Source organism: Meriones unguiculatus, chromosome 3, assembly GCF_030254825.1.
Source record: "Meriones unguiculatus strain TT.TT164.6M chromosome 3, Bangor_MerUng_6.1, whole genome shotgun sequence".
NCBI classification, from domain to species: domain Eukaryota; kingdom Metazoa; phylum Chordata; class Mammalia; order Rodentia; family Muridae; genus Meriones; species Meriones unguiculatus.
This window is the reverse complement of record NC_083351.1, coordinates 83,936,839-83,960,182: the sequence shown is the minus strand read 5'-3', so window position 1 is coordinate 83,960,182 and position 23,344 is coordinate 83,936,839. Positions and strand designations below refer to the sequence as shown.

At 42.6% G+C, this 23,344-nt stretch overlaps 1 protein-coding gene across 3 annotated transcripts in view; it reads right to left on the bottom strand.

The window, feature by feature from the left end:
• Positions 1-22,691, bottom strand: part of Stx11 (syntaxin 11) — a 28,397-nt gene extending 5,706 nt beyond the window's left edge. The window contains exon 1 of one of the 3 annotated variants that reach the window (XM_060380268.1): positions 22,566-22,691. In XM_060380268.1, coding sequence (XP_060236251.1) covers positions 22,566-22,662 — 97 coding nt within the window. In that variant the 5' untranslated portion in view covers positions 22,663-22,691. Of the gene's footprint in view, positions 1-22,099; positions 22,532-22,565 lie in introns of those variants that run through there. The other 2 variants (XM_021662172.2, XM_021662171.2) reach the window with 2 other exon arrangements.
• Between the last annotated feature and the right edge of the window lie 653 nt (positions 22,692-23,344).

Genomic DNA, 23,344 nt, shown 5'->3' with positions numbered 1-23,344 from the left:
AAAGCTACTTCTGCTCTTTGGCGAGTAGAATTGATACCAGACTTTCTCAGTGACAGTAAATGTCACTCTCCTAGCAGAATAATTGACTGGGCAGAAAAAAGACCCAGTCTGGGGACAGGCTTGAAGAGAAATTGTAAGGCAGATAATGGGTTAAGGTGCTTGTAGTTTTGATTATTTTAAATTTATGTTAATTGACATATAAATATAAAATCATTCATGTTAATGGTGTATTGCATAAAATTTCATACATGTACATACTGCAATAAGTTTAAATAAAGTTAAACATATCTAACTTGATATATATATATATATATATATATATATATATATATAGAGAGAGAGAGAGAGAGAGAGAGAGATAGCTCCTTAAATATTTAACATTTCTGGGTCAGGCAGAATAGCTCTACTCAAGCATTATATACAAAACTATCTCCAGCAGATGTACGATCATAAAAAAAATCACCATTAAAGAAGAGAATACAAAATAATGAGTTCTTTCTTTCTTTTCTTTCTTTCTGTTTTTCAAGACAGGGTTTTCCTGTGTAACAGAGCCCTGGGTGTCCTGAACTCACTTTGTAGACCAGGCTGGCCTCAGACTCACAGAGATCTACTCTTGAGTGCTGGGACTAAAGGTGTGTGCCATCATGCCCAGCTTTCTTTTTCTTCTTAAATTCTTTATTATTTTTAATACTGTGTATGTTTATGGAACCCAGAGGTGTCAAATTTCCTAGAGCTAGAGTTACAGCAGTGAGCCATGCAGTGTGGGTGCTGGGCACTGAGACCCAGTCCTCTGCAAGAGCTCTACATCGTCTTGACCACTGAGCCATCTCTCCAACCTCTTTTTCTCCTACCAAGACAGCAGAAAAATTTAAAGGTAATACTTTTTAAAATGGGCAGGATTCTGAGATTTCTAGGGAAAATGCTGGGAAGAGGAAACACTGATAGATGCTTCTTGGAGGACAGCTCAGCAGTTCATAGAAAGCTTTTCAAGTACACATTATTCTAATGAGAAGACTGTGAGCCTGTGAGGCATGCACATTTTGTATCATCATATTGTCATTGCAGATATTAAAAAGTGATTTTGATGCACAAAAGACTCAGTAAGTCACAATGTTTAGAAGGCCATCTAAGGGTCTGAGAACTCAATATGAGATAGAAGGAAGCGAAAGAGAGAGGGAAGGGAGGAGGATTGCTTAACCCTTCTTTGGTTGAGCAGTACAATTCCATGTGAGAGCACATAGATAAGTAAAGAGATGATGATGCCTAAGCAGATTTCAACCGTAGGGAGACAGGTCATCTGCAGGACTCCAGCACTGCAACTGCCTGCCCTGGGGCTTCTGGAATAAGCCCATTCTGGTTTATAATCAAATCTGTAGTCTATTCCACAGATGGAAGCTTTGTGATCATGAAAGTCAGGCAGTTCTGGAGAATCTCGTTGAAGAGAGACTGAAAGGCCCAAGAACCAATAGTGAAGGAAAAGGATAGCTCTAGCCTTTTGTCCCTTCCAGAAAGATGACAGCTTTCATAATCACAGCCTTCTAGCTTCTGAGGATGGAGAGAGGCTACATATGAAATGAGATCATCGGAGAACTCACCTTCAGTCTAGTAAGTCATGAAAACAACCCAGGAAGCCCTCAAGGTGGCATGAGCAAGAAAGGCAGAGTTTATTAGAATCTTTTCACTCTCACAGAACAGTTAAGGCAGACACTAAGAAAAGGGCATTAAAAATGTATATTGAGTGTCACTATTATGTAGTATCTTGAAGTACATTAATAAGTTTTCCAACAGAATTCAAAATGAAGGATAGCACAGCTCTCTTAGCTAAATACACAGGGCACTAGAACCTGGATCCTATTGTTAGATTTGACCCATAAAATCTTGCTATTTTCTCCTGGATATCGCTTAGTCGGTAGAGTGTTTGCCACCCAAGCATGAGGGCCTGAGCTGAAACTGAGCAGCGCCCATGTGAAAATCTGGGTGCAGGGATCCAACTCTATAATCAGGCCCTGGGCAGCAGAAACAGGCCAGTCCCGGAGCTCACTGGCCAGCTGAGTCACTTACTTAGCACCAAGTTCAGTGAGACTGTCACTCAAAAATAAGGTAGAAAGAAATTTTGGAAGATATCTAGTGTTAACCTTTGGCCTACAAATGCACACATATACACGTGTGGCAACATATGCACACACACATGCTTGCACATGCATATTTTCTGTCATATCAGAAAGCATGGTTCAAGAAGATCAATGAATGAGGATGGTGAGTACACAGCTAGCACACAGCTAGTACACACCTCCAGAGGACAGCCCTGGAGGGTTACCGTCTCTACGTCCCTAAGAAGACTTTCCATGAACACAGAATGTAGCAGTAACTGCTCATAGAGGAAAGGCTTTATGTACATTTACTTCACAGCAGTGAAAAACCCGCTGATTGCTATAATCTAAATTATGTCTAAATTATGACAAAGGTAACGCCTTATCCTGACTCCACTTCGTGTTTGCTTAGCCAAGTGGCTCTCAACTTTCCTAATGCTGCAATCCTTTAACACAGTTCCACATGCTGTGGTGACCTCCAACCAGAAAATTATTTTTGTTGTTTAAAAATTGTATTTTTGCTACCGTTATGAATTACAATGTAAATATATCTATGCAGATGGTCCTAGGTGACCACAGTGAAAGGGTTGCAGCCCACAGGTTGAAAGCTGCTGGCTTAGACAGTTCTCACCCTCTGCCCTCGCCCTCCCAACAGTCACATCTGCCTTGGCAACACATTTGAGACTTCCATGGCCTTGGCCATGGTCCAGGTGTTATTAACCAAGATAATTAAAATGAGTAGAAAAGAAAAGAATGGAAAAGATATAAGTAAAATAATAGTTGGCACATTGTGTCTAAACTAATTGCCATCCTCTGCCAAAAATGAATGTTTCAAGGCTAGTCTGACCCTCATTTAACCTTGACATAAATTATTATGGCTTTTGTGGTTTTGCCTCTAAAACTTCTATGTTTTTGAGCTTGGGCATCAAGAGTCACAAGCTCACTCTTGGTCTGGTCATCAATAAAAAGGACTTAAAACTTTTAATTGGCTTTAATCAGCATGTTTGTCAATAATTATCTCACATGGATCATTTCACCTTTACTATGCCTCATCCCAAATTCTTATGTGAAAGTTCTGACTCTAGTATGTTAGAATGCTTTTTTATTTTGAGCTAATAATGGGGTAATTAAGTTAAAATGAAGTTTTGGGGGATGGATTCTAATTCAATATGGCTGATAAGGAATCCAGTGGGAGACAATTTGTACACATAGAGGAAGGCTAAGAGAAGACAGAGTTAATCTGTAAGCCAAAGAAGCAGACCTCAGAAGAAACAAATCTTGCTAAATTAGTCATTTTTGAATGCTGTGATAAAGTTCCCTGACCAAGCCAGCTTTTAGAAGAATGAGTTTATATGTGTGTGTAGTTCCAAGGGTCCATTGCGGCAGGGAGGCAGCAGGCATGGCTGCGGGATCAGAGGGCAGAGGACTCACATCTTAAGTAGCAACTACAAAGCAGAGAAAGTAAACTCAAAATGATGTGAGTCTTAAAACTCTCAAAGCTTATCTCTAGTGACATACTTCCTCCTGCAAGGCCACACTTCCTAAACCTCCCAAACAGAGGGAGGTCAACTGGGGACCAAGTGTTCAAATGCCTGAGACATTGGGGGACATTGTGTTCAAACCACCAAGCCTGCTAAAACCTTGATACTGAGTTTACAGGACCCTTGAACTGTGAGGTATACATTTCTGGTGCCAGGGTATCCATCCTTTTGACACAGTGATATGATGTGCCCATCTACAAAATTCACACCAGAGAGCCTTCATACAAGATCAAAAAGTAACAGCAACAAAAGCAACTCATAATGTCTTAAGAAAGCTTATGGATTTTGCCTTGGGTTCCATTAATAGCTGACCTTGGCCGAATGTGGCCAGCAAACTAGACAGGCCTAGAAGCCATTCAGACTGTCATACTTTGCTGTTACATCCCTAGCAAAACAATTTATATGTCAATAAAATGTTCCATAATACCAGCAAGTTGAATCCTTCCTGCTTTTACAGTATGTGCCAAGTGTTTTGACTTGTAGTGAGAAAACCCAGACATAGATGATATGCAGAATACAGAGGGAGGCCAACATCCAAACCTGGGGAGTGAGTGTACAGCAGAAGTGAAACAAATCCTAAAGCTCGTAGGGGCCTTCCTTTCTACACTTGTGATAAACAAGTGTTTCAACTTCATTCTGCTTTCATGTACTTTCAGAAAGTTTAGCACTTTTCTAACTTAAGTACACATTTAGACACAGGAGCTTTGTACTGGATGTAGTATCCAGCTATTGATGAAATGGAAAGGATCTTGTCCCCAAGAGAGCATTTTTGTAGATCACTTTTGTAGAGTAGCCAAGCTCTTATTTCAGATTTTATAATACATAGCTGTTGGGCCTGGGTTTTCTAGCAAAATTCAAATAATAAAAGGAGATGATGGCTACAGACCAAAAGGTCACCTGCTGGTCCACGTTAGACCCTGGGAAAAGCTCCAGTAGCACCCCCTCTCTGGAGGGCACACTGTGTGGTGAGCTGAACTCACAGCCCTGCCCACGCTTGGCGAGGTCACAGCCTGCTCAGCTGCGATCACCCATGCAGACCTTGCTCAACCACCTGCTCCAGTCCCTCCTGCCCGCCAGCCCCACACCACAGTCATCTGGTTGGGAACAAGACATTCCACTATGTCACAGCAGCTTCACAGCTGTTTTCTAGCTCACTCATTAGAACACACCCTTAAAAGACAACAAAGGCTCTTTCCCCAAAAGGTTGACTCAAACCCATGAATAATCACTTCACTCCACTGACTAATTCTTGATTCTCTGCTCTGTCTCTTGATTTTAAAGATTGTCATATTAAAAACGGAGAAAGTCTCTCCCCACTGAGCTCAGCCTGAGACAGGGCTTCTCTGCAGCCATGGCTGCTCTGGAATGCACTCTGTAGACCAGGCTGGCCTCAAACTCAAACATAAGCTTAAAATATTTTGTTGCTGCTCTCAAGGTAATTAAAAAAATAAAATAAAAACCAGGGGTTGGTGATTTAATTCAGTGGTAGAGTGCTTGCCTAGCAAGTACAAGGCCCTGGGTTCAGTCCTCATCTCTGAAAAAGTAAAATAAAATACAAAATAAAAATCAAGTAGGTTGGTTCTTTTAAAGTACATTTGTCAAACATACTTAACAGGGCTGGAGAGATGGCTCAGAGGTTAAGAGCACTGACTGCTTCTTCCAGACAGACCTGGGTTCAAATCCCAGAATCCACATGGCTGCTCACAACAATTTGCAACTCCACCTCCAGGGGATCTGACATCCTCACACAGACATACATGCAGGCTAATGCCAAAGCACATAAAATAAAAATAAATAAATCTTTAAAGATACATATTTAATATTTTCTTAGGGTTCATTTGAAGTATGAGATGAGTTTAAAGACCATTCATTGAGATGGAGTATAATTATAAAAGTTAGAGCCAGAAGCTACGAATATCTCCAAAGTATGGCTGTGTAAGCAAGAACAGAACAATGGCACTACCGACTGACATGCTAACGTGGAGAGAGGGAAGTTTCATGGGGTGCCATCTCCAGACAAAGAAATATGGCCAACAAATGACTGCCGGGAGAGGAAGAAGTGGTCAACCCTGAGACTATATACACAGACAACAAAAAAATGGGCTCAGCAGGTTGTGTGTGCATATATACACACATACACAGGTGTAACAATAATAAAGAAAAAGAGACTATAAATTTTGGAGTGGAGGGGACATGGGTGGGAGTTGAAGGACAGCACTGAGGGTGACTAGAAAAAGGAAGGAAAGTGAGGTATTTGTTTAATTTAAAATGTATAAAAATTAAAATATGTGTCCCTTTTAATTCTTAGGCAGGTGAGCTAGCACAGTGGGTGAAATGCTTGCCACGTAAGCCTGACAACCTACATATATACGAAATCTCTGACATTTCCCCCTTAGACTCCTGTTCTTATCTCCTTTGGGGGTCAGGTTTCAAGATAGGGTTTCTCTTTGTAGCCCTGGCTGTTCTGGAGCGGGCTCTGTAGACCAGCTGGCCTTACACTCAGAGATGCCTCTGCTTCCCAAATGCTGGAATTACAGGTGTGTGCCACAAATGCCTGGCCCTGACTGCCTTTTTTTATACACAAGAAGAAGAAACGTCTAAGTTTTCCAATGATATCAATATGTGAGGTTTGCCAGATAAGTGACTTTCCTAATCATTGATGTCTCTCCCTCCAACTACCAAAGGGATTCATTCATTTTTGTTGGAGATTCTCTTCAGAAAGACATTGGTACACTTCATTGGTTCCTTGTGCTGGACAGAGTTTGCTGGCGACTCTGCTGTCCTTATCCACACCTTTGAACTGTGTGGTGCTGCAGCATTGATCCGAGAAGCTTCTTCTCTAACACGTTTTACTCCTTTCGGGCGGCGATTGTGAAAGACCCACTTTCTCTTCAATTTTACTGGCAACCAGTGCAATAGGAATTAGACATGACTAGTTGCTGAACACACTTCTAACTCCGGTTCTAGGGGATCTAAGGCCTCTTCTGGCCTCCACATGCACCAGACATGAGTAGTGCACACATATGTGCAGGCAAAACACATATACACAGAAAATAAAAAAATAAGTAAAATTAAACAAAAGAGAAATAGAATAGTGCAGCAAAGGCTACTTGAAATATATATATCTTTTAAACTTCTGGAATATTTTGCTTCATTTTTACTGGCAACAGTTGATTACAAGTAACTAAAGCCACAGAAAGCAAGACTGTGGTTGAGTGGTTACTCTGTCTCAGACCAAAAGGTCCCCTGCTGGAAATACTGTTGCTTTCTCTGTCCTTTGAATAAGGACTTGGTAGTAGATCTTGCTTTGAGAAGAAGACAGAAGCAGATACCTGGATGGCACAGGCCACTGGGATGTGCCCCTCTGTTTGGAACTTTTGAGGAAGCTGTAGCTAGCCTTCTGGAGAGTGGGGACTACCCAAAGAGAGGGGCTGAATGGCTGAGCCTGGACACGGCCAGCAGAAGAGCTAACCACAGCCTGCCTACTGCGGAAAGCTTATACAGACCCCATGTTCTCTCAAAAACACAAAGAGTGACTATTAACTACGTAAGTGTGCGTTATGTCATGATGTTCACGGAGACAGCTTTCCTTGGGCTCTTCTGTGCCCCCGCAATGTACGCTCCTTTAATCCCAGATTAGGAGGCTAACACGAATCACAGAAAAATCATAATTTGTGGAAATTAAATTCTCATGTATTTAAAACAAAAATTTGTTATAATTTGAAATAAAAATATAAGCAATATTCTGAGTAATTATCCTGATGATCATGTTTGATGATCATGGCCTAAGACATATTTTAACTACATGTTACAGTTATGATATTCTATTCATATTTTACCTAAAATTTCATATAAAGAATACACATTTCTTTTTCCAAAAGTACACATATCTTAAATCAGAAGCTGGTTCTGTCTTTCCTGTTGAAAACCACAGTGATAGATAGGCAATGGTGATACACACCTATAATCCCAGCACTTGGGAGGCAGAGGCAGGACGATCTCTGTGACTCTGTGAATTTGAGGCCAGCCTGGTCTACAGAGTGAGCTCCAGGAAAGCCAAGGCTACACAGAGAAACCCTGTCTGGGAAAGGAAGGAAGGAAGGAAGGAAGGGAGGGAGGGAGGGAGGGAGGGAGGGAGGGAGGGAGGGAGGGAACAAAAGAAAAGGAAACCATAATGAGTCACAGTGAGAGGATAATAAGGACAGTGCTGCACAGGAGCTGGGGAACCTGAGGTCAGGACAGCACACAGACATCTAGTAGCTTTAACTTTGGCCAGGGTTCAGTCTGATAAGAGATCTGGAGAACTTGAATAGCCAGTTTGGGAATGGAAGTGGATAGTTTTGAACGTAGCCGAAGTCTATTGTTCACTTCACCCAAAATAAGGAGCAGCAAGCAGGTGCAGTGCAACTTTCCAGCTGGCTTGTATCTTCTGCACAATGTGGCAGAGGAGTTCTTGCCACCATACTAAAAAGAAGCAAAATTGGTGGGAGTTCTACTTAGTCTCTAAAAACTGTCTGGAGTTGATGTGGCTAGTTTCATCCTTCAGAATGCTAAGGCAATAGGATAATTCCCCTCAGAACCTGGAGTCTATTTAGAATCCCACATCTACATATTTAAGTATGAGTGGCCAAGAGTTCAGCCCTGGCTGTTACATGAAGTCATGTTCTAATCCCACCTCTGCCATTGTTGGCCATCGCCTGAGACTCTTCAGGCTTCCAGGGTCCCAGCAGGTAGACATGGTGATTCTCAGGAAAGAGATGCAACTCCCAAGAGGCTGGTGCTTTCCAAGCCTGCTTAGATCACCTTTCCTCACAAGCCACTGTCTCCCATGTATGAATGCTGACCTCATCGATTGAGAGAGGGCTCAGTGGAGCGGTCCATGATGAGCTTTTACACAGTCATGAACACCCTGCCTTTGCTACCTGCTTTCATCAGTTCCTGAGATTCGCTGGACTCAAATGACTAAAGCACATGTGTCAACAGTGTGTTTGCCAGTGTGTTGTTAACAACCTACCTTTTCATCTATGGCCATAAGTGACTTTAACACCTATGGGTTACTCTATTATTCAAGTTTAAGCATTTTTAATAAAGAGAGATAGCACTACATAGATAGATAGATAGATAGATAGATAGATAGATAGATAGACAGACAGACGGACGGGTGGATGGGTGGATGGATGGATGGATGGATAGGTAGGTGTGTGGGGACATGTGTGCTATAGCACATATCTGGAGGTCAGAAGACAATCTTGTGGCATCCATTCTTTCCTTCCACTTTTGAATGGATTCTAGGATTTGAACTCAGGTCATCAGACTTTCACAGCAAGTTCTTTATGATGGCAGCATCCTGCCATCACTATTGGAGGTTTTAAATTACTTCTTTTCTTAATATTCTTAATATTCTAAAGTCTTTTTTTCCTGTTTAACTCTTTGTAAAAATACAAAAACTCAAACTTTATTTGATATAAAGAATGAACATTTTCCACCATCTAAATAAATTTATCATCTATTAAATATGGACCACAACTATAAAATACTCATGATAAAAATCTAAAACATCTCCTTCCAGGTTCCTTTTGTCCTAACCAGTCACGAATACTTGGCAAGTACATTCAGAAGCCTTGACCCTCGTCATCTTCTTCCAGGTTCCTTTTGTCCTAGCCGGTCAGGAATACTTGGCAAGCACATTCAGAAGCCTGACCCTAGTGCTATAAAGTGGAGAACATCTCTCTGGTGAAGCAGAGGACTCTGTGAGGTTTCTTCTGGACAGGGACCTCCCACAGGGTCACCGAGAAAGCCACATGATACATTCCCCCAACAGAAAACTTTGCATAGGTGAAACTAAATAAAAAGAATGATGAGAGCAACTTGGAAAAGGAAAGGAAATTCTAGAAAGAAAGGAAATGTTCATGCGTGCTTTTATGTTCAACAATCTCAATGTGGTTGGTTACTCCAGTTCCACACATTTCAGAGACCAAGAAATCATGAGGTGTATAAGCTAGCCTGAGGCCTGATAACCTCATGACTTAGTATTTATAAAGTCCTTGTCTTAGCTTTCATTTTTAATGAAATAAAAATTTATTTATTTATAATTTATTAATAAGTTACTTTATTTCATTATTTATTATAATTTTGTGGGGGAGGGGCACACATCTGTGTGCATGTTTGTGTAAGAATGTATGTGCCCATGTGTGCATGTGTGGAAGCCAATGGCTGACACTGGGTATCTTCTCTGATTATTTTTCATCTTTTTTTTTTTTTTTTTTTTTGACAGGGCTTCTCACCAATCCTGCAGTGATTTGGCTGGACTGCCTGGCCATCCCCTGGGATTTCCCTGTCTCTGCCTGTCCAGGGTCAGGATTGCAGCCCCATGCTGCCCCACCTGGCTCTCCATGTAGGTGCTGGGAATCTGAAGTCAGTTTCCATGCTTTACCAAGCACCGCGACAAAAGGAAAGTCTAGCATGGCAGCTGGACTGAAAAAAGAAAAACAAAAATAAAAACAAAACAAAAAAAAACCAACCTATGTGTGTTTTAGGTGAGGAAGGAGGCTGTGGGCTTGTTCAGGAAGATGGAGATAACAAAATTCTGGGTGGATCTGGCATAACTGGAAGGAAGGACAAACTAACAAGAACAGAATGACAGCGAATAAACAGTAACTGACATCCGGAAAGCAGAACATTCGGGAATTCCAAAACATAGCCGAGATGCAATGCATGGCTCTGCTTCTATTACTGTTTTCCTAATATTAATCACTGAATATTCATCTGGCTTAAATTGTTATAGAGTTGAGAATGGAGGTGCATGTCTGGCTAGAAAAGAGTTAATGAGCTAAAGCACCACCAGTGCCTAAAACTGAAAAATCAAAAAACTGGAATAGAAGCATGCTATTTAGAGACTGAAGTTACACATCTCAAGAGCTTGGATCTGGTTGCCTTTGTGTAAACAGGAAAGAAGACATTTTTTTTTCCAGTTTTCATTATATATTTCATTGGATTAATTGGAATTTATCAAATACATAAGTTTGGTAAAAACAAAAGATTAGGAAAAAAAAAAAGAAAGGAAGAAAGGAAGATCTGAGCGAAAAGAGACAGGCCTATAATCTCATCCATGGCAAGCAGGGCTGACCAAGGTAAGAGAATCACAAATTCAAGGGCTGCCTGAGCTAAGGCCTGAGCTCAAGGCCAGACTGGCAAGTCAGAGCAACCCCGTCTCAAAACATAACGTAAAAAGGCAGCAGGGGTAGAGTTCAGCAGGAGAGTGTTTGTCTAGTGTATGCAGGGACATCCCCAGCACTAAAATAACCGAAGAGGTTGTAGGTGGATTCTAGCTATTGACAGCTCACTAAACTTCCTTCCTGAAGGAAAGACCTGCCTCTGAGGTCCAAATTACTAACCAAAAGGCTAACGCTGTGAATTTGGACTAGTGCAGGGTGACTAGGAAGATAGCAGAAGACCTTGGCCGGGTGGCACAAGCCTTTAATCCCAGCAAGCAGGATCTCTGAGTTCAAGGCCAGCTTGGGCTAGTATACACAGAGAGTCCCAGGACTGCCAGAGCTGCACAACAGAGAGATCCTGTCTCAAAGCAAAGCAGAAGTTCAGAAAATGTTTTCCTGCTCTGTGGCCCTGTTTCTGATATTAATGGCTTCATGTAAATTCCATTTCAGAATAAATCTTTAACACATTTACAATAGAATCAGAAACTCTTAACATACTAAGTTTTTAACTGACATAAAGCCAAACTTCTTATAAGGCTTTAAGTTAGAATTCTGAAAAGGAAAATGACTCTGAGCCAGCTGAGGCAGGGCTGCAGTGAATGAGAGTTCTACCTACACAGTGAAACCAGTTAAACCCTGACATGGACAAAGGGAAGAGAAAATGTCCTAAAATAACAAGGTGCTGGATGATGGCTTAATCAGTTTGGAAAGTGCAAGCATGAGGACTTGAGCTCCAGTCCCCAAACCCGCATAAAACCAGGCCTGGTGCACAAGCTCTGGTGAGGCAGAGACAGGCAGCCTGCGGACTTGATGGCTACCCAATCAGTGATTTCCAGGACAAGAGAGACCCTGCCTTAAAAAACAAGCTGAGTGCACCTGAGGATTGACACCTGAGTTTGATTTCTGGCTTCCACACACATGTGCACACACATGTGAAACACACATACACACACATTAAGGTAATTATCAACTAATGGACCCTTAATTTTTTTTATAAATTGAAAGTACAGTAATAGGTAGTAAGGGAAGCCCTGGCTGACATGAAATATATTATAAAACTATAATGAAGACAATGACACTTTGCAATATAAAAGTATAGACAAATGGATGTCAGTAGAATACTGAGAATCATTACAATTACATATAGAAAAATGGGAATTGAACACATACCTATCAGAAAAATAATAAGAAGAATTTAAGCAAACCAGGCTGTCATAATTGGCTGGCAAAAACTGAATTCTCTGTAATCTTTACCATAAGCTCGCTAATGTATCTCAGAGAAATTACAGATTTAAAGATACAAAATCAATAAGAAACACTGGTAGAAAATTCATAAACCTTTGTCTCTCCTTTAGAATAATGATAACAATCTGAAAAAAAATCCCAGAGGAAAAGAAAATCAAGTATAACAACATAAAACTGGAGCTTTCTGCCCAACAGAAAACTAATAACAACATGCTAGTTAGTAACTTAGCCAAAAATGAGAGAAATAATAAGAATACAAGATCTGTCAGTGCCAAGACTAGATGGAAGAAATAAAAATGGAAATAATCACTGTGCTTATGCTGAGGATAAGAGCTGTGGAACAGAGGTGATCATCAGTGAGCCAACACAAAAATGCTCACAGCACTCAAAATTTAGTGAAGAGTAATTAATAACTTGAGAAATTGTTTAATTCAATATCAAAAAAGACATGTTGACTAGATAGGACATTCCCACTGTCATCTGTTTTACCTTTTAAAGACAAATTGATGTGCTCACAATTTGATTACTAAAGAAACAAATATCACCTAAGTTTTTTGGAAATAAATTTATTATATTTATGTATGAAACTATCCAACAATATAAATAAATGAATAAATAAATAATAAGGTAGAAAATAAACAGAAGACATATGATAGCTGTCTCTGGCCTCCACACACTCATTTTTGTGTGAGTGTATGCATGCATGGATGTACACACCACATGCAAATAAATGAATAAAGTAAATAAAAAAGAAGGAATTAAATTTAAAATTTATGTCTCAACGTAAAGAAAGGCAGGCAAACAAAATGCCGGACATATTAGCTCAATTTAATTATTCACATTGCGTATGTATATCAAGTGTCACAGGGTACCACGCAAATACGCACATATGATTTATCAATCAAAACAATACTAACGATATGTGGTAGTTTGAGAATTATCCCCCAGAGCCTTGGACATGTGATGGTCCCCAGCGAGTAGCACTGTTCGGGGAGTCTCAGGTGGTAGAGCCTTTCAGGAGGAGCATGTCAGTGGCGGTGGCTGGAGAGTAAAAAGCCCTACTGCCAATTTACTCTCTGTCCTGTACTCCGGGTTTTGAGATGTGACTTTCTGGTCCAGCCACCACGCCTGCCGACTGTTGCCACGCCTCCCTACCATCGTGAGCTATCAGCCTCGAAACCGAAGTGAAAATTTGTTCTCCCTTTCTTAACTTGCCTTTGATCTTGTTGTTTTACTACAGCCACAGACATGTAAATAATACTTAATGACTGGCAATTTACGTATTAAATCTTAATAGTTAAAAGAAAATCAAGACCGCATCATTCCTGTCTTCAGATAAGCTTATAACCTAGGAGGAAAAAAATAAGCCAGCAGGATAACAGTAAAAGATCAAGAGCTGGCCAGAAAAAAAGAAAAAGGAAGGACCTCGCGTGAGCTGGGTGGAGGCTATCAGTTGCAACACTGGTATTGCAACCTCTCTCCCCTGCTTGGAGGCCGAGTTCACAGATGAGAATTCAGAACCGACACAGCGCTCAGCGCATGCGCTCTGCTCCGGAGTCACTTAGGACAAATACTCAAGGGTCAAGGACAAATACTCCTAGGTCAAGCACAACAACCTCTTAATTGATAATAGTGATGCTAAAAAAATTATTTTAAAAGCTATTTCTGTTACATTTATTTTCTTAAAGATGTACTTAATTTTATGTGCATCAGTATTTGCCTGCATGTATGTATGCATACTATGTGCATGCCTGAGGAATGCAGAAGAGGGTATCTGAGCCCCTGGAACTGGAATTACGCATTACATGTGGTTGTGCTGTGAATGGCCCTGTGGGTTCTGGCAACCAAATTTGGGTGCTAGGTAGGAGCAGCAAGTGCTTTTAACTGTGGTACTGTGTCTCCGGGCCCTCATTTATTCATTCATTTTGTGTGTACGTATGCATATTGTGGATATCAGTTTTCAATACCATGTGGGTCCTGTCGTTAGGCTGGGTGACAAATGCCATCTCACTGAGCCATCTTGCCAGCCCTACATGTTTACAATTAATTTTAAAAGTCCATCATACAAATTCACAAGTATCAGAACTTTAAATGTTTGGATTTTTTGTTTGTTTTTTATTTTTGCCACTGTATGTTACACATTCAGGATATTAAGACCTAGCAACAGCAGCTTGCATAAAGCATACAGAATCTTCTTTCCCTGTTCCTTCCTATTGATTTTACTCTTTAAATGAAAGAGCCACATTATTCTCTCTTCAACAGCATCACCCTCCCAACATGCACACCCAGACACACATACACATACTTGTGTGAGTATGCACACACTCAAGTACAAATGTGTGCGCACTTGTATACGCATGTGAAGGATCTCATTTTTAATCTAGAGACAGCAAGCTCTTCCTTTATTGGAAAGGGACCTCTTGTAATGAAAGCCACCCTCCCAGCTTGATTTTGGCGTGAGCTGGGTTTCTTGAGAATGTGACATTTCTCTGAGCTTCGGCTGGGTCTATGATGGACACTCCTCTTGTTTCCTCTTTCCTAACACCGTGTTTCATTGCTGACCAGTTTACAACACAGTCTGTTGCTGTTTGGGCTCTGCCTGCCCATAACCTCTTTGGGCCTGGGGCTGTGCTGGAGTCTGTGTGCCTGCTGTGTTTGTAATGAGCTCTAAAATATCTAACCTGGAATCCCTTCATAGTTCTCAAATAAATATGCTCACTAGAATGGCTCTCTTCAGTCACTTCCCTCACACGTCTCGGACAGAGGTGAAAGAGGCAGCCCTTGCCCTCAACAGGGGGGTGGGAAGCATGCTGTGCTCAGAGGAAGAATGTGAAACGGTGAGAAAGGGAAGTAAGTCCCTCAGAACCAGGGTTTGAGGAAACTCCAAGTGGCTTACTAGGAGGTATCTTGTTAGGGGAAAGGAGAAGAAACTGAGGCAGAGACAACTTGAGCAGAGGCCGGAAGCAGGCATGGAGGGCACAGGAATGAAGAAAACAGCAAAGCGACCTCACTTACCAGGTCTCTGCACATGACTAATGGTTCTTGCAAAGAGCTGATTCAAAATCAATATGCTCTCAAGCGCTTTCCCCTTCCAAGAAGAATTATTGACCATTTCTGTGAGTCAAACAATGTGACTTCCTGCATCTATGAATGTTTAATCCAAGCTATCTCTTTCATGCTATTAGATGGTCATTAAGGATTAAAGACAGCACCTCGACATTTTTTCTGCATAAGACTTCCTGGAACTTCTTCCTATCCTAAAAGAGTTACTGATTCCTATAAGCTGACCTTTCTTCAAGCACAGCTTTTCAAGGTACTTGAAATCTCTCCATCTGAGATGAAAGAAAGCCAGGGTAGAACTTCTTTTCCTCTCTCCTTCCCTACCTCTCTCTTTTCCTCTCTCACTTACTCCTTCCTTTTCTCTCTCCCTCCTTTCCTTTCTCCCTCCCTTCCTGCTTTCTTCTCTCCCTCCTTCCCTTTCTTTCTTCCCTCCTTCTTCCCTTAATCCTTCCCTTCCCCATCCTCCCCTTCCCCTGCCCTCCTTCTTTGGTTTTATTTTGAAATATCCTAGGTAATTTTGATGTTTATAAGCTACAGGCTACACATTGAGGTTCACTGGACTGCCTGAGGCTTTTCAAAAGTTTAATAGGTATTGCGGAGAGAGAGGCCGCGATAGTAACATAACTTGTTATTTCTTTTCTGCCAGGCTGTTCTGCCATATGAAAGGACTTTAAGTAATAAAAATCCATGAATTATTGTCACCAAGACCTTACTTCACATGGTTTATGATGTAGTCAACGAAGAGAGTAGGAAGTGGGAAGTGTAGTGTTATCACGGAATTCATCTCATGAACTGCTCTACTTTATCCAGACTCATACTGTGAGCTACTAGGCCAGTGGGTAGGAGCAGAGAGTAGGAGTAAAGCTAGAAGGACAGGCAGGCTCTCTGGAATTCAGATGAGGAACCTGAAGCCAGAACATGTCCTGTTCCCTCCACTATTCCAAAAAGCTGGAATTCACATTATTAACCACTAAGTTCTGCAAAGAATATTGCTTTGCTTTAAACAGAGGAGGGAGGAGAACAGCACAGTAGACACACACACATACAAATACTTTATCAGGAACCTTGTATCTGGAATATCTTAATACCCACTGAAAGGAAAACACCCTCAGTTACAGTTAAAGACATCATACTGTCTCAACTGGAGAGTTCCAATCCCCAAACTAACATATACTAAAAGTTACCAGGTAGTAAGCCTTAAAGAAAAAAAAAAAACTTGAATGACATACACCGGTGTCAGAGACTCATAGGCTCAGAGAGTAGACCACAAATGCTTACTTAGATACATGGCTTAATTATCCGCAAAAGTCATAGAATGGCTAGAATGGGCAGGAGCCTCTCCAGGGAACCAGCCAAAGCCAACCATAGCATTTGCCCACTCTCATGGAACTTCTAGCAGAATTGAGGAAGCAAGACAACCCCACATGAGACAGTAACCCAAGCCTTTCACTCTCTATTGAGAGGAAGCACAGGCAGCAAAGGAATTCAAACCAAGGGACAGTGTGGGTCGTACTGCCTGAGAAGGCTTCATGTTGCCCTCATACTGTCAATTTCCCGATGAATTGAAGAAGCATGAAAGTGTTTCATTCATACAGGAAGAAAACATGGAAAGATACCAAGTTTTATAGATCTAAACATTTCAGAGCTTTAAACTTGGTAAATTTGGTTAAGTTAGAGTACAGTATTTATTAATCCAATGTTTATATCTTTAAGGGGTCCAAAGTCAAGATGCTTAATAATATGTTGAGCAAAAACCAGAGTATTAACGCAAGTCACAGAGGGTCAAGTTGTCAAGGAGACTGGTGTAGACTTGGGGCTGGACTTGGTGGGGCACAGGGAGTTCACTGGTGAGAATGCCTTTGTTAGGACCTACTCAATGGAATCTACTCAAATACCCGCAGTACAAAGCAAGATCTCAGCAGAAAATAACTGAATCATTTGCCAAGCCATCAAGAGGATAAGGATATGGCAGAATCTTCTTCACCGCCTAAGATTCTGAAAGTTAGAGGCAGGGGAATAGCTGATTAGAGTCAAACCAAGATGAGATAGGCATCAGAAAGCAGATCACAAGCTGTGAATGTAACACTTGGAGTGTTAATATCCCTGACTTCATTTGCTAGTGATTCTTTCACCATTTATAAAGAACTTGTTGGTTAGTACCTGGGCTCCTGGCCAGCCTTTCTACTGACCAAATACATCAAAGAAATAGGAAAAGGTGAACATTTAGCATTTATGAAAAAGCCCTGAGAATCTTCAGATGCCCCAAATCTCCATAAAGATATTTAGTTCATTATCATCATGGTGGTGAACATGGCAGTGGGCAGGCAAGCATGGTGCTGGAGCAGTAGCTGAGAGCTTACATTTGATCCACAACTGTGAGACACACACATATACACACACGCTGAGAGAGAGAGAGAGAGAGACTGATTGAGAATGAATGGCATGAAACCTCAATGCCAACCCCAGCTGCATTCCTCCTCCAATAAAGCCACACCTTCTGATCCTTCCCAAACAGTTCTACCAATATGCCATCCTACGGAAGGCATTCTCATTCAAACCACTACACTCCATCAGTTTATGATAACTCTAGCTGTATTCCTAGATGGGTTACATATTTCTTGGATGAAAACTAGGAGAAAGATACTACACAGCAAAACAGAAGCCACGAAGTGTCCACATATGACTGGAGTCGTTCCTGCTCAGGAAAGAATTGTTGTGATTAAAAAAAAAAAAAAAGGATTACAACTTGAGTTTAGTACAAAGTCTTAAATGTTATTCATTCATGTATTCCTTCAGAAAGTGGATCATCAAGTAGTAAAGTTCAGTAACTCCAACTATGAAGCCAGGTGCTTGGGATCTATTTCCCAAGTTGTCAATCATTAACCCTCCTTAAAATAGTTTAAAAGTGCTAGGCATGGTGGTGCATACCCTTAATACCAGCACTCTGGGAGGCAGGGGCAGTGGGATCTTTGTGAGTTCAAGGCCAGCCTATTCTATAAAGTGAGTTCTAGGACAGACAGGGAAGTTATTTAAAAATAAAAAATAAAAAAAAGCTTGTCTCAGAAAAATAAAGTTAAAAACTTATCACAAAGTTAGGCATGGTGGTACGTGCTTTTAATTCCAGCACTCAGGGAGGGAGAGGCAGGAGGATCTCTGTGAGTTTGAGACTAGCTGGTCTACAAAGTGAGTCCAGGACAGCCAAGGCTACAGAGAAATCATGTCTCGAAAAACTCTTTTAAGATTTCAATTCGGAATAAAAGACTTAACCTATTATGGAGCCTAGGATAATACCTGTTCACATACACACTGAATATTCCAGTCCTGATTCGTTTTCTGTTGCTATGCTGAAACACTGAACAAAACCAAGTTAGCAGAGGGAAGGTTTTATTTGGCTCACATGTTTTAGTTATGACTCATCACCAATACATGGGTGGGAGTTTGAAGCAGGAAGCTGGACGCTGAAACTGAAGCAGAGACCATGAAGGAATGCTCCTTACTAGCTTGTGTTTAAAATATACCCCAAGACCACCTGCCCAGGAGTGGAGGGCTTTTTCCTATCAATAATTAATCAAGAAAATGTCCCACAGATAGGCCCTGTGGTCAACCTGATGGAGGAAATTTCTCACTTGAGGTTCGCTCTTCCCGGTTGACTCTAGTTTGTGTGAAGCTCAGAGCTGATTACACGCCAAGCGGTGTGTGACCTCCCCACCATGCTCCTTTCCCAGTCATTAGCCAGCAATGCAGGCATCCTCTCAACTCTTCTTCATCTCCTCATAAGCCACGTCTCAGGAGCAGCTGGGTTTGGTGTGTTATAGTATGTAGGCTCTGTCAGCTCCTGCCTTCATTGCCACGCCTCCTTACCTCATTCTAGCCTTGTTCATGCTCTCATCTCAATATTAAAGTCACCTTCCTAAGACCACGTAGTTCTCAGACAGTGTATTCTAAGGGTGTGTATGTGTGTTTATTCATGCATATGTGTGCACGTCTTCATGTTTGGGCAGGTGCACATACGTTGGCATGGCTGTGGAGCTCAGAGGTTGACACTGGTGCCTGAGTTCTCTCACTGAATCTGCAACTTATTGATTCAGCTAGCCCAGAGGGTCTGCAAGCCCCTAGGCCCTTCTGTTCCCAATTACCCTGTGCTTACTCTTGGGTCTACATGGGTGCTGGGGATCAAAGGCAAGCTTTTTTTTTTTTTTTTTTTTTTTTTGCTTCTGTAGCAAGCACTTCACTGATGGAGCCATCGCCTTAGCTCCTGCTTTGTTTTAAACATGTACCTGATGCTGTGTTTTCAGAGGCCTCTGTAGAAAGCAGGCCTGGAGCCTGCACAGCACATGGACGTTTTGTGGTCCTTCTATCTTCCCACCCTAATCTTTCTGCCCTCCCTCACCCCCAGGAAACATGCTGGAGTTTCCTGACCACAGAATGCTGTTTCAGTCCTCCTCTGAACTGCTGTTCCTTCTGCTGGGTCACCTACCCCTCTAGCTCCCGGACAATCCTCATCTACAGTTAGGTCCATTGTTTAATAAACGCTCCTTTACACTCATCATGAGTCAATCATGTGCCAGAGCCCAGGAATGCAATGCTGAATAACACTTTATCTTTTCTTTCTTATAGAAAATGTGACATGGAGGCTGCACAGGGAGAGATGAAATGTAGAGATTAAAGTCATTTTAAGTTGAGCAGTTGTCCTGTACAAGTTGGCTATGCCAGAGGCCTGGCAAATCTGGCCTTCCTTAATCCTCAGAGATCCTGCTCAGAGACTCTGGTGAGTGCCTGACACATATTTATGCTGCTCCCCATACACACATAATTAAGATAAAGTTTAAATTCATAAATTATTCACAGTAAGAGAATAACAAGGATTAGTAGTGGAACAGTTATTACAATATGGTATAATTAATTTGGGGTAGATACATTCCCTCTCTCAAAGTCTTACTGCCAGTGGTGGTGGCACACTCCTTTAAAATGAGTACTCAGGAGGTAGAAGCAGACAGATATTTGTGAGTTCTAGGTCAGCCTGATCTACATAGTGACCAGGCTACCCAAGGCTACACAGTAAGACCATGTCTCAAATAAAATAAATCAAAGTATATTACTATTTCTGGAACTTCGTATTTAATATTTGAGAACTCCAATAATTGAAGTCATGGAGGTTAAGCCAGTCCCCAGAGGAGGAGCAACTATTGTATAAACCCATTGGCAGAAATTTGCTTCAATCTCACAGTCTAAAGTTATAAACCACTCATTTGTCACTTTGTTTTTATGAAAGACACATCACTAAGAGTACCCACAGCTGCCCACGGGTGATAACAGACTGGGTATGCCCTTACACAGCTACTAAGTAAAATGAAACATGGCTTATTTAAACACTTTAAAAGCCTAATATACTTTTATATACTAATATACTTTTTGTTTATTTGTTTTTTGTTCTCCGAGTCAGGTTTTCTCTGTGTGTAGTTTTGGCTGTCCTGGAACTCACGCTGTAGACCAGGCTGGCTTTGAGCTCACAGAGATCCACTTACCTCTGCCTCCTGAGTGCTGGGATTAAAGTGGTGTACCACCACCGCCCGACTTCACTAATATACTTTAAAATCATGTACTTAATGTAAAATGGGCTACCTATAAAAACAAGCCGATGACCAGAACTCAAGCCTCCCCTTGCTGTCCCAGCAGTAATGCGGGGCTCTCTGATCCCTGACCCTGGGGCACCTCACGATGTTGGATTTCCTGGAGAATCTGCTGAGCTAGCGCCCTGGCGGCCAGGACTGCACTAGTGCACGGCTGTCCACTTGGAAGTTGATGAAGAGGCAGGGGCAGACTAGACCCTTGTAGCTGCTGTCTACGGGGAGCAGCTCACCGGGGCCCGCAGTCATCCCTGCCTGAGCTTCTCGACAGGAGAGCGGCACTCCCTATCCAGCCGCAGCGAGAGGTGACATCTTAACGTCTGGGTCCAGCAACCATCTGCCTTCTTCAAAGTTTTTTGTCTTTTTTTTTTTTTTCAATTTATTTTTTAGAGCACCAATTTGGTAAAAAATATAATCTCTCTGAAATACTTTAAATTTCAGATTAATTTACAATCATTCCACTAAATTTTCTACTTCTACCAATCAGTGAAAATAACAGCAAAATGGTTATTGAGTGATGAAATGAATTTCCTCTCGAGCCTCTGCGGGAAAGATTTTAAGGGTTATCTCAGATCAGCCTAGTGACCCCAGCTGGCATGTTGACCCATCAGGCGCTCGAGGAAACCGAAAACTTGAATAGTTACTTCCTAGGTCGCCTGCCCCGGTTTGACAGCACCAGTCTTGTCTCCGGTTGTATTCTAAGCACAGGGCTCCAAACTCACTTTTCAAAAGCTTCTTAAAGTCTCGCAATTAGAGCAGCCCTGTGACTCATTTTTGGATACCTGTGTAGAAACAACAGCTCCTCCCTCTGCTGAGAAATGGCTCGAACAAGTGTGAGAGGGCCACAGGAAGTAAAACGCAGATCTCAGCTGGTGTTCGTAAAGGCCAAAAAGCCAACAGAATTCCGAGCTGTGGTTCTCTAAGCAAAGCCACCTGATAGCTCTCCTAAAACCAACTCCTCAAAATGGGCTGTGGGAGCTGTTTCAAGGCGGTATCAATGTTCTTGTATTTCCTGGCTCCTGAGTCATACTGTCAAGTTCGAGTATGGGAGAATGGGAGAAGTACCCATTCTGATGTGTTTGAGAAAGTGGCGACCAAACTCCATTAAATGAAACAAAGTGAAACAAAACTCAACCTCTCCACTTAAAACAAAAGTACCTCGGCTAGCTTTATAAAGTCAGACTGTATTGGTCATCTCTGAAGTCTTCTGAAAAAGCATTATATTCTCAAACATTTAAAAAGCTTTCTGCTCTAGGTGAGAAACCCAAAGACGCCTCCTGAAGGTACGTAGAGGCGCAGAGAGAACCACACCCCAAACCCACCTGCTGCTGCGCAGCATCCCAAACTCTGGGCTAGCGCGGTCCCCTAACCCAGCCAGCCCCGCCGGAAAAGTTAGAGCCAAACGGACTCGCCGGACAAAACGAACCGTGATCCGGAGGGGCGCTGATCCAGGACGCCCGGAGGAAACCGGGTGCGCCTATCCCCGCCGCCCTGCTCCCCGCGCTTCTCGCTGGCCCTGGGTGCGCTTCTCAGCCGGGGTCCGAGCCCTGCGCCACCCCAGCCGCATCTGGGCGCCGCGGGTTCCTCCCCGCCGAGCAGAGGCTGCACAGCTGGGGACCAGGCCCCGCCCCGGGGACGCCCTCAGCTGGGCGCGCCGCTTCCCGCCACCAGCGGAGTCGCCACGCTGCGGGATGCTGAAAACTAGACACGAGCCTCCTTCCCCGTCCGTGGGCCACCCCCCTGCTGCGGGCGATGGCGTGGACCACCTGGGAAGTTCCTCCCTCTTACCCCCGCGCTTTGGGATGGAGAGATGGGTGGGGCGGGATCCGCTGGACTTTCCCCGGGGAAATCCCTCCACGCCGGCGAAATTTGCAGTCCAGAGCATTTCCGAGGGTAGGACTCTAATAACCGTTTCTGAGCGTGGGTGTGGCTGCTCCAGAGGGGACCCGTGCCACGGCTGAACCGGAGACACTGAGCCCCGCCTTCCGCCAGCCCCTTTCCGCCTGCTGTCAGTGGGGCACCCGCAGGAGTATTGCTACTACCTCAGTGCTTGGCACCCTACTAGAGACTCCGGAATAGAAAAGGGGCTTTTGCCGAGAAGGTGGGAAGCTCTTGACAAACAAAGCGAAGACCAAGAATCAAAAAAGAAAAATGATTCGTGCATCAATACTAGGAAGCCACCAAAAAAGCTCCTGGTGCCCCAAAACGAAAGAATTTGAGGAACAAGGTAACACTGGATGATAACCCAGAGTTAACAATCTAATGTGAGTAGATGACCGATGGGGTAGATCCACAAATGCGGAGGCCAGAATGAAAAACCTCCCAGGCAGAGCAATTTCAAAGAACCGAGGCGGAAACTCCTTTCTTTAGAGTGTCTCGGCACTCTTAAGTACTGCGCGGAGTGCCTGTTCCCAACAAAGGACATTAGGGAAAGGAGGGAGAAAGAACAGCTTTTACTACGCAGACCTGGCCCGCAGACCTTCACCCAGCGCTCAAGGTCAGGAAGACCACTGATGTATACTCTTAAAACGCTGGTGGAGATGGTACTTCACTGCTGGAGTCTGTCT